We start from the raw sequence: 10,524 nt of genomic DNA, 5'->3' as shown, positions 1-10,524 counted from the left end.
GACATCCGGCTTCAGGATGCGGGCCCCCTCCCCTGGGTCAGGGGCCGGAGGGCCAGGAATGTGCTAACGGGGCAGCTTGAGCCCTGCTGGCGCTTCGGGCACCTGTGGACTTTGAGAGGGGACCGGGCAGGGCGGGGCGGGGCGGGGCGGGGCGGCAGCGCGGGGCGGGGCTGGACTCGGGGAATATTTGACCCGCCACCTCCCAGCCCCTGCTGCGCCGTCTACAGACGCGGGCCGCACCATGAAGCCGTCCCTGCTGCCCTGGGCCCTGCTGCTGCTGCTGCTGGCAACTGTCCCCGGCCCGGGCCTGCGGCCTGCAGCAGGTATGCCCCCGCCCTGCCCTTCCGTCCGTCCTCCTGTCTGTCCATCTGCCCGCTGCAGTCAGACCCAGCGCAGAGCCTCCCTGGGCGCAGACTCGTGTCCATCCGTCTGGCCGGCTGTGACCACGCTGGGGGCTGATGCCATTCAGTTGCTCAGTCGTGTCCGACTCTTTGCGACCCCATGCACGGCACCATGCCAGGGTTCCCTGTCCTTCAGCATCTCCTGGAGTTTGCTCAGATTCATGTCCAGCCTGGGGGGTGCTAAGAAGAAATTCTGGGGAGCCCAGAGCCAAGGGACTGCTGGTGGGGATTGGGGGTGGTGGTGGTCTGGGCTGTGCCCACTCTAAGCTAGCTGGGAGCTGGAAGGCGGTCGTGGGCCGGGAGGGAGGGAGCTGGGGAGGGTGAGCACAGCCAAGGCCTTGGACTGCGACCCGGGCCCCGATGGAGGAGCCCCCAGCCCCACTGGGCCCCCTGGCCAGCCGGAGGCAGGACAGTGGGTCCCTCTCAGGGTGGGCTGAGCCGGAGAAAGTCCTGGGAAAGGCCCTGCGCTCCGGAGCCAGGCCCCTGACCCCCGCCGGGCCAGGCCAGGCGGGTTTTCACCCGTTCCCCAGCCCCCTCCCGGCCAGCTTCCCATCCCAGGAAGCGCTGACATCCCCCTGCTGCTTATCTTCCTTAGGGTTTCACTCAGCCTCCTGCCCCACCCCTCAGGCCATCACAGCCTCGGTCAATAAATATTTATTGACGCTCCTGAGTGCCAGGCCCTGCACTGCGTGAGGCAGGGCCGCAGTGATGGCTCAGGCCCAGGCTTGGCCCTTGACCAGCCCCCGGGGGAGGGGAGAGGCGGCTGGGACGGGCCAGATGGGACAGAGGCCTGCACCATCCCCCGATATCCACCCTCCAACTCCCGTGGCCAGGCCAGCCCCAGTGGGACGGCTCCCCACAGCCCCACACCAAACTGCCCTCTCTCCTCTCCTGGCCTGGCTGAGTCCTCTGCCGGAACTGTCCCCTAAAAGGAGGGGAGCACCCCTCGCCTTCTCCCCCGAGGGTGGGGCGGGCCCCCTTCAGGGCCATAACCCGTGGTGGGCGAGCCCGCAATGCCCAGGAGTGAGATGGGACAAGTTTAACCCGGCACCAGCCCCTAGTGGGCCTCCAAGGCAGCCACATCCCCAGACCCCAGGCTGGGCGAGCCAGGGGCGTCTTTCTGCAGGCTGCCGGTCCACTGATGTTTTAGGGAGTGGAAAGGACAGCTCCCCGGCCCACGTGAGGGGGAGGTCAGGCACGCATGGCCATCGAGCACACCGACTTGGTTGCTGAGAGTCAGTCTTCCCGGGGAGGGAGGGGGAGAAGGCAATGGCAGCCCACTCCAGTACACTTGCCTGGAAAACCCCATGGACGGAGGAGCCTGGTGGGCTGCAGCCCATGGGGTCGCTGAGAGTCGGACACGACTGAGCGACTTCACGTGTCCCCAGACCTCCCCCTACCCCAGCGAGTCATTCAGGCCCACGGACTAAGAATTAACTGCCACCACCCCCACCCCCGACTCCGAGCCCTGCGGGTTTCCACTGTGTCCCCGTCGTGGTCAGCGCCATTCTCGGCCAGCTTTCTCCTGGGGCTGCTTGTAAGGGGCTCCCGGGGAAAGCAAGTCAGGCGCCCTGCGTGATGTGGCCCTCCACGCCCTCTCCTCCAGGCGCCCAAGGGAGCTGCTCCCAGCGCTGCGGAGACCAGAGCGGGCCATGTTCCTGCCACCCGACCTGCTTCGGCCTGGCCAGCTGCTGCGCGGACATCCGGGATTTCTGCCTGGAGATCTCGCCCTACTCGGGCTCCATGATGGGGGGCAAGGATTTTGTGGTCCAGCATCTCAACTGGTCCAACCCCGCTGACAGCGTGATCTGCAGGTGGGAGGCTCCCGAGGGGGCATGCTGGGGCCCAGACCCCCTGGCGGGCTGGGTGGGGTCCCAGGACCGAGGGCAGGGGCTGCTGGCCTGATGGGTCCCCTGGGAGGAGCCTGGGAGCCTCGGAGAGGTTGGCCCCCGCCAGCCCAGCCTGTCCACCCCCGCCGCCCCTCGCAGCTTTAAGGAGAGCATCCAGACCCGCGGCTACGTGGACACCTCTGGCCGGGTGCACTGCGTGTCGCCCCTGCTCTACGAGTCCGGCCGCATCCCGTTCACGCTCTCCATGGACAACGGCCGCTCCTTCCCGCGCTCAGGCACCTGGCTCTCCGGTGAGCCCTATGCTGACGACCCCCTATGCTGACGACCCCCTATGCTGACGACCCCCTATGCTGACGACCCCCTATGCTGACGACCGGATGGCAGGGGAGGAGGGCACGGGGCCGCACCCTCCCGGGCTGGTGCCCTCACAGGGACTCTGTGATAATCTGGTCGAACCAGTCACTCTGGAGGCCTGCCCCAGGTGTGGGCTCCCAAACTCCTTTCTCCACCCACTGGCATCCACGTGGGGGTTCCAGCCCAGAGGGAGGAGGGCTTGGGGGGGTGTTGGCTCTGGCCAGGGGAAGGGAGGAGCCAGCCTGGGGGGGGCAAAGATCAGGGCCTCTCCTCTCCCAGCCCCTGAACTTTCCTACTGCAAGGGCACCGTGGCTCCCGAGGGACTGCCTTGGGAGGTCCCCACAGCTCAAAGAGCCCCGGACCCCCTGGGCCCCGGGCCTTCCCTCACCCCTCACCTCCCCGCCCCCTGCCCAGTGCACCCCAGCAAAGTGTCAGACTCCGAGAAGAGCCAGCTGGTGAACGAGACCCGCTGGCAGTACTACGGCACCGCTGGCACCCAGGGTAACCTCACCCTGACCTGGAACAGCTCAGCCCTGCCGTCGGACGCCGTCACCATCGAGCTGTGGGGCTATGAGGAGACGGGTGAGGCTGGCAGGGGCCCTCCACCGCAGGGGTCGAGCCCCTGACCCCCACCGGGAGCCTGGAGCTAGCGGAGATGGGAGAAAGGGGATTCCAGGTTGGGGGGAATCCAGCCGGGGATTTCGAGCCGGAAGATGTCAGCAGGAAACTGGCTCGAGCTGCATAGGGAGGCGGGGGTTGGGGGGGTACTTGGGTGCCAGGTCTGGAGGACGTGCAGATGTTCGCAGCTCCTGGATACACAGCTTGTCCTGGAAATAGAAAAGACATGCTCCACCCCATCCTCTCGGAGCCCCTGGAGGGCCAGCGGGCCTGGGCCTGGCTCCCTCCCCGAGCAGGGCGGGCCCTCGTATGGGGGCCATCTCTCCATACTGCTGTCCACCTACTGGGGTGGCGCCCACCCCCACCTGTGTCCCCAGGGGTCCTGGGTCAGGCCCTGGGGCTGACGAGGCCTTCTCCGCCCCCTGCAGGGAAGCCGTATTCCCAGCAGTGGGCAGCAGCATGGTCGTACCTGTATTCCTTGGCTACCAACATCCACAACTCCGGTTCCTTCACCTTCACACCGAAACCTGCCCCTCAGAACTTCCAGAGGTGGGAAGTGGGTTCCCTCCGCATCGTGGACAGCAGACACCGCGCAGGGGAGCAGTAAGGACCGCCGCGGAGGACGAACCCGGGGCCTGTCTGTCTGTGGCCCTACAGTGGACAGGAGGGGGGCCAAGGCCAGGGGCAGGGAGGGTGGCCCCGAGCATGCGTGCGTGCCCCACAGGGATGTGCAAGCGCTCTGGAGCCACGAGCACGCGCTGGCCTGGCACCTGGGTGATGACTTCCGGATGGACCCTGTGGCCTGGGCCCGAAACCAGTGCCTGGCCTGGGAGGAGCTGGAGGACCAGCTGCCCACATTCCTGCAGGAGCTGCCCGACTGCCCCTGCACCCTAGCCCAGGCCCGGGCTGACTCCGGCCGCTTCCACGTGAGCCCCCTGCCCCAGACAGGGACCGGGAGTGGGCGAGGGGCAGGCTAGGGCCGGCTGCCCCCACCAGCAAGGGCCGTGCTGCGCAGGGAGCACAGGGAGGGGAGGCGGAGGCCTGGGAGGGGAGGCTGGGGGTCTGAGGCCCGGGAGGGGTGGGGGACGGCAGAGCCCCGAGCCCCTGCCGGTGACAGCCGCCAGCCCCTCTGCAGACGGACTACGGCTGTGACCTGGAGCAGGGCAGCGTGTGCACCTACCACCCAGGCGCTGTGCACTGCGTGCGCTCCGTGCAAGCCAGGTGAGCCCGAGACGGAGGGGCGGGGCTGGGAGGGGAGGGGCGGGGCTGGGAGGGGAGGGGCGGGGCTGGGAGGGGCGGGGAGGGGCGGGGCTGGGAGGGGAGGGGCGGGGCTGGGAGGGGAGGGGCGGGGCCGGACCCCAGGGCCGCTCTGACCCTGTCTGTGCCGGTAGCCCCCAGTACGACTCTGGCCAGCAGTGCTGCTACACGGCGGACGGCACGCAGCTCCTGACAGCTGACTCCACCGGGGGCAGCACCCCAGACCGCGGCCACGACTGGGGCTCACCCCCCTACCGCGTGCCGCCCCGTGTGCCCGGCCTCTCCCACTGGATCTACGACGTCATTAGCTTCTACCACTGCTGCCTCTGGGCACCTGAGTGCTTCCGCTACATGAACAGACGGCCCTCCAGCGACTGCCGCAGCTACCGGCCCCCGCGCCTGGGTGGGTGCTGGGCTGGGCGGGTGCTGGCCAGGGCGGAGTCAGGACAACCCGCCTCACCTTCTGATCTCCCCAGCCTCCGCTTTCGGGGACCCACACTTCGTCACTTTCGACGGCACCAACTTCACATTCAATGGACGTGGCGAGTACGTGCTGCTGGAGGCGGCGCTGACCGACCTGCGGGTGCAGGCGCGGACCCAGACCAGGATGACACCCGAGGGTGAGGCCGGGCCCCGGGGGCTCTGGGTGGCTCAGGTCATCCCTGGGGAGGGGGAGGCTGAGCCCGGTCGACCCCATTTTGCACCCATCCTCCCAGGCTCTCAGGACCGAGGCACGGGGCTGACTGCGGTGGCCGTCCAGGAGGCCAACTCAGACGTGGTGGAGGTCCGGCTGGGGGAGGGGGCCAGGGTCCTGCAGGTGCTGCTGAACCAGGAGGTGCTCAGCTTCGCGGAGCAGCGCTGGATGGACCTGAAGGGTAAGTGGGACAGTGGGGGCCCCATCTGGGGTCCTGGCAGGAAGAGAAGGGGGGTCACGGGGTGGAGTCAGGGTGTGAGGGCCGACAGCCAGTCCTCCCCCCCTGCTGACAGGACCCTGGAGTGGGAGCTCCCTTCAGGGCCTGGGCACTCAGACCCGCCGCCCAGGGTGGGGGAGTGTCAAGGCAGGCTGGGCCCTGGGGACGTCTTCCTGGCCCTGAAGTCCATGGTGGTAGCCCACGCATCCCAGGGCTGTGGGGTCACAGCACAGCTCCCAGAGAGGCGACCCTGACCCCACCTCCATGTGTGCCCAGGCATGTTCCTTTCGGTAGCCGCGGGGGACAGAGTATCAATCATGCTGGCTTCAGAGGCCGGCCTGGAGATCAGCGTCCAAGGGCCATTCCTGAGTGTGGCGGTCCTGCTGCCCGAGAAGTTCCTGACCCACACGCGGGGCCTCCTCGGGACGCTCAACGACAACCCGGCCGACGACTTCACCCTGCGCAGTGGGGAGGTCCTGCCGCCCAGCGCCAGTTCTCGAGAACTGTTCCAGTTCGGGGCTGACTGTAAGAGACCACAGGCAGGAGGGGAGGGGACACGGCCCTGGGGAGGGCTCGGTGGAGGTGGGGGAAGCCCTCAGACCCTCCCACCCGCCAGGTCTGCTGCTGTCTTCCCAGGGGCCGTGCAGAACGCCTCCTCCCTGCTCACCTATGACTCCAAGTTCCTGGTGGAAAACTTCAAGGAACGGCCCAAGCATGACCCCACTTTCCTGCCTCTCTTCCCCGAGGAAACCTCCGCGAGCCCCAGCCAGGCGAGTGCGGCAGCTGACCTGTGTGGGGACGACAGTTTCTGCAAATTCGACGTGGCAGCCACCGGGAGCCTGAGCGTGGGCAACGCCTCGCGAGTGGCCCATATGCAGCACCTGCTCCGCGTGCAGAGCCTGCAGCCCGGTGAGGGTGACGGGGAGGGGGGACGGGCGAGGGGGAGGTCCCTGGCGCTGGGACCGGCCCCCCAGGCTGGTGACAGCGGGCGGCGAGCTCAGGTCCGTGGTCTGTGTCCCACTCCTACCCCAGTGGTGTCCTGCGGCTGGCTGGCCCCGCCTGCCAACGGACACAAGCAGGGCGAGAGGTACCTGGTGGGCTCCACTGTCCGCTTCCGCTGCAACAACGGCTACAGCCTGGCTGGGGCGGAGGCCAGCACCTGCCAGGCTGATGGCACCTGGTCCTGGCCCACCCCCACGTGCCAGCCAGGTGAGAACGCCCCGCCCACCAGAAGCCCCGCCCACCAGCCCTGGCCCTCCCACGCACACACTGCCTTGCCCCGCCCACGCGCCCGCCCCACACGCGCGTGCGCGCACGCCTGCACCTGGTTGCTGGGCGCACTCACAGCGCGCCACCTCTCCAGGACGGAGCTACGCAGTGCTGCTGGGCATCATCTTTGGAGGCCTGGGGCTGGTGGCCCTGGTTGGGCTCGGCTACTGGCTCCTCCTACGCCGCAGGAAGAGCAACACGTGAGACCCCTCTCGCCCAGGCCCCGGTCCACTCCTCCTCGGTTCTCCTGGGCCCGCCCGGGGTGCGCGTGGGACCACCGTGCCTGCGCTAGACCGCGACTCTGTTGCAGGGCCGTCTGGGGTTCACAACCCTGAGCGAAGCACGCGTGGCCGGCAGCACAAGACGCATGGGGCCTCCCCGAGGCCAAAGCACAGCCTCCCGAACTTCCAAGAGCCTGCACCCCAGTACTTGAATACTCGGATTCCTAGCGCCAGACACCTGGAACCCGGACATCTGGTACCTGAGCTTTTCAAGCCGAGTCCCCTGCTCTGTCACCGAAGACCCAAACCCCGAACTGTAACTGTGGAGCTCCTGTGGCTCTGTGCCCTGCATACCCCAAACTCTGGTTCTCCAGGCCGGGGGCTCCGTACCCTTGAATCCTGAGGCCTGTCTCCCGAGCCCTGACATTCCAGCACCTGATGTGTGCAAAGGCCAGTATCTCAGATCCCGTGCCTGTGCCCCTGATCCCCAGTGTGAGTCCTGGTGACCCGGCAGGGAGCCCCAGGGCTGAGCTGCTGAGATTCCCAGGCCCTGGGCCTGGCTGCCCGAGACTGTGGGTGGGTCCAGCCTTGGGTGTGGAGAGTGCCCTTCTAACCTCCAGGCTTGTAGTTCTGTCTTCTGGAAAGTCTTCTGACAGACTCCTTGCGTGTGGGGGCAGAAAACAAGCCTTTGGTGCCCCTCCCTGGTGTCCGATGCTCATGCTGTGCCTAGTTCCCGGGGGCCCCGTGGCCGCCCTGGGCGGTGCACGGCACCCAGTGACCTGGGTCTGAGGCCTTCGTGGCTGGCCTGTCCCCAGTCTCCGACCCGCCACCTGTAAAGTGGGATCTGGAACAGTGACCGCGTCGTGGGAGCGGAAGGGTTCATGGGGTGCTGTGCTGGGCAACCAGCTCTGGCCCAGCCCCAGAGGCAGTGTGGTAGCGCCATGCCCAACTGGTCCAGGCCCCTGGGCCCTTTGCCCAGGACTGTCCGGACGCGAGTGTACAGGGCCCAGGCCTCTCGTGCAGATGCTCAGTGGGAGCTCTGGGGGGCCTGGGTAGGATGGTGCCGGGTTTCCATCAGAGGTCTCAGAAGGGGAAGCGCCTGGGCTTGTGAGTTGGAGGTGGGTGCCTGCTGCCTGGGGCTGGCGGCTCTGCCTGAGAGGAGCGAGGGGCAGGGAGCAGCCTGGAGACCTGGGGCTCTGGGTGGGGGCCCTGAGCGGAGCCTTCTCACGGCCGTGCCTTGAGTGGCCACGTGGGGGCAGCAGAGGGTAAGAATCGCGGAGGTGGCCGCTATGGGGCTCCAGGGAGGGCCAGGCGAGTGCACCAGCGAGCTTGTGGTCACCGCCCCAGCCAAGGTTTGTGCAGGCCCACCTGGGGTGGGGGGCGCCTCGAGTCACCAGTCTCGGAAGCTGTTCAAGTTACCCAAGGTCCAGCAGGCCCTGACCTACCTACCTCCTCAGCCTTGCCTTTGGCAGAGGGTCCTGGGCAGAGAGGCCCGGGCAGGGAGGGGGCCAGGCAGCAGATCCCCCCTACCGGGAGTCCTAGGGTGTGCACAGTGGGGCACGTTTGAGGGAACAGAGCAAAGGTGGGTTGGGAGGGTCCCAGGGGTGGTGCCCAGTCAGTGCGTGTCCTTCCAGACCCCACCGGGCACCTCCCCACCTCTGGGCTTCCAGCTCAGGACAGGGGGGCTGAGTGCCCACCCCTTGGCCCCTGGGCAGGTACTTTCCTCACTGGAGATGAGGTCAGGCAGGGCTGGCCTCCCACCAGCCCAAGCCCTGCGCCTTCCTGGTAGGGCCAGGCTGGGCACTTGTGGGTGAGCAACGTGGGGGTGGCCGCTGAGGTCTTCCTGGCTCCCCACCCCACCCTTGTCCCTCTGGGCCCTGAAGCCGCCCCCCCACCCCCACCCGGGGCAGGAGAACGGATCCATTGTGGCCCTGGCCCCAGACATCGGGCTTTCCCAGTGCCAGGGGCCGACCAGGCTGGGAAGCCCCAACACCTGGCAGAGGTTTCCCCAGGGGCCCCAAGGGAGTCTGGGGGTACAGCCAGGCCTGTGTGAGGCTGCAGGGTCCCAGGGCTGGGCACAGAGCCCCTGGAAACATCAGCAGTGGGGACCCTGGCCTCAGAGAGGTGTCCTCCCCAAACCGTAGCCCCAGTGGACGACAGCCCCAGAGCCCAGTCCGCTGTCCCTGCTTGGGGTCTGGGGGGCAGTAATGCAGGGGGCTTGCTCTTACAGGTGATGGGAGAGCCGGGGAGTCCGGTAAGAGGCACCCTGGGTGAGGGACACCATGCAGGGGGGAGGGGAGGAGGCCGCGGAGCCACGTGGATGTCTGGGCCTCAGCGGCAAAGACCCCTGACACCCCCAGCCTCCCGAGGATGGAGCGCTCACATCCCCTCCAGCCTCCCCCTTGGGTCTCCTGTGGCTGGATGGAGGGAAGCGAAGCGGCTGATGTCGGGAGAGGGACCCCTCAGCCAGGCTGCTTCCCACAGAGCCCCAGGTGACCCAGTGCCCGCCCTGAGCCAGGCCCTGGCTGGGAGACCCCGTCCCCGTGGTCTGTACTGCTCGGGAGGAAAGGGGGACCAGGCCTTACACTGTGGAAGCGGGCAGCGCTTCCTGGGGGAGTCTGCCTCCAGGCAGAGGATGGAAGCCATTTATCTGAGTAGGGGCTCAGCAACCTCCAGCGCCCCGTGCCCCTGGCACAGTCATGTCACTGCCTGCCAGCAGAAGCGGGTGGGGAACTTTTCAGGCTGGTCCTTAATGCCTCCACAGGCAACCCCCTCCACCCGCCCTTCCCTCTGCTCCCACGGACTGGAAGCCGTGCCAGCCTGGGTGCCCAGCATGTGGAAGGGGCCCCTGACCCTACCTGTTCAATGCATCCAGTCCTGCTTTGGGAACAAAAATTAAACTTCCCTGTGAGTAAGCCATGGCACTTTTTGGGTCTGTGTGTTGCAACAGTTGGTCCCGTGAACTATGCACCAGGCCCAGAAATGCGAAAAAGATGACCTTACGTTTGTCACCAGTGTTGAAGACAAACAAATAACTGTGCGCACAAGGTTTTAAAACATTCAGATGGATCCTCCAGTGTTCATAGCAGCAGAGTTATTCACGACAGCCAACGGGTAGAGGCAACTTAAGGGTCCCTCAGCAGATGGAGGGAAGAACAGATGTGGCGTGTCTGTACACAACGGGACACTGTTGGGTCATAAAAAGGAAGGAAACTCTGGCATCTATCTGCTACATCATGGACGGACCTCCAGGTCACTGTGCTGATGAAGTAGCCAGACACAAAAGAACAACTACCGCATGATTCCACGCACATGAGGGCACCAGGGCAAATTCGTAGACAGAGGGTGGAATAGAGATCGCCAGGGGCTGGGGAGAGGAAATAGGGAGCTGTTGTTTTTGGCCAGTTCCCCGACCCGTTCCCCATCCTAACCGCTAGACCACCAGGGGACTCCCCAGAGCTGGAGGGTTTCAGTTTGGGAAGAGCAAAAGTGTCGAGATGGGTGGTGATGGTTGTGCAACCGGGTGAATGTACTCAGTGCCACTGAGCTGGACCCTTAGAAACGGTTAAGATGGTAAATTTTATGTCATTTGTATTTTGCTGCTGCCGTTTAGTTGCTAAGTCACGTCCGACTCTTTGTGACC

General features: G+C 66.3%; 1 protein-coding gene across 1 annotated transcript; it reads left to right on the top strand.

The window, feature by feature from the left end:
- The first annotated feature begins 241 nt into the window (after window positions 1-241).
- On the top strand, window positions 242-7,581 carry SUSD2 (sushi domain containing 2). The gene is made up of 15 exons (XM_081542193.1): window positions 242-323; window positions 2,008-2,215; window positions 2,390-2,541; window positions 3,020-3,187; window positions 3,652-3,826; window positions 3,948-4,149; window positions 4,359-4,444; window positions 4,615-4,883; window positions 4,957-5,100; window positions 5,197-5,355; window positions 5,668-5,916; window positions 6,028-6,300; window positions 6,424-6,600; window positions 6,755-6,860; window positions 6,971-7,581. The coding sequence occupies exons 1-15, from the start codon at window positions 242-244 to the stop codon at window positions 6,993-6,995; spliced, it is 2,475 nt and encodes an 824-aa protein (XP_081398319.1). The 3' UTR covers window positions 6,996-7,581.
- Window positions 7,582-10,524: the final 2,943 nt, after the last annotated feature.

Source organism: Giraffa tippelskirchi, chromosome 11 (genome assembly GCF_054371585.1).
Source record: "Giraffa tippelskirchi isolate mGirTip1 chromosome 11, T2T-mGirTip1v1.2.pri, whole genome shotgun sequence".
NCBI classification, from domain to species: Eukaryota; Metazoa; Chordata; class Mammalia; order Artiodactyla; family Giraffidae; genus Giraffa; species Giraffa tippelskirchi.
The sequence above is the reverse complement of the archived record's forward strand: the minus strand, read 5'-3'. Positions and strand labels throughout refer to the sequence as shown.

Excerpts from the sequence above, each read along its gene's own strand:
- SUSD2 (XM_081542193.1), top strand. The coding sequence starts at position 242 with ATGAAGCCGTCCCTGCTGCCCTGGGCCCTGCTGCTGCTGCTGCTGGCA. Across the intron at positions 5,101-5,196 it reads GACCAGGATGACACCCGAGG|GCTCTCAGGACCGAGGCACG; the intron begins GTGAGGCCGGGC and ends CCATCCTCCCAG. Across the intron at positions 6,301-6,423 it reads CGTGCAGAGCCTGCAGCCCG|TGGTGTCCTGCGGCTGGCTG; the intron begins GTGAGGGTGACG and ends CTCCTACCCCAG.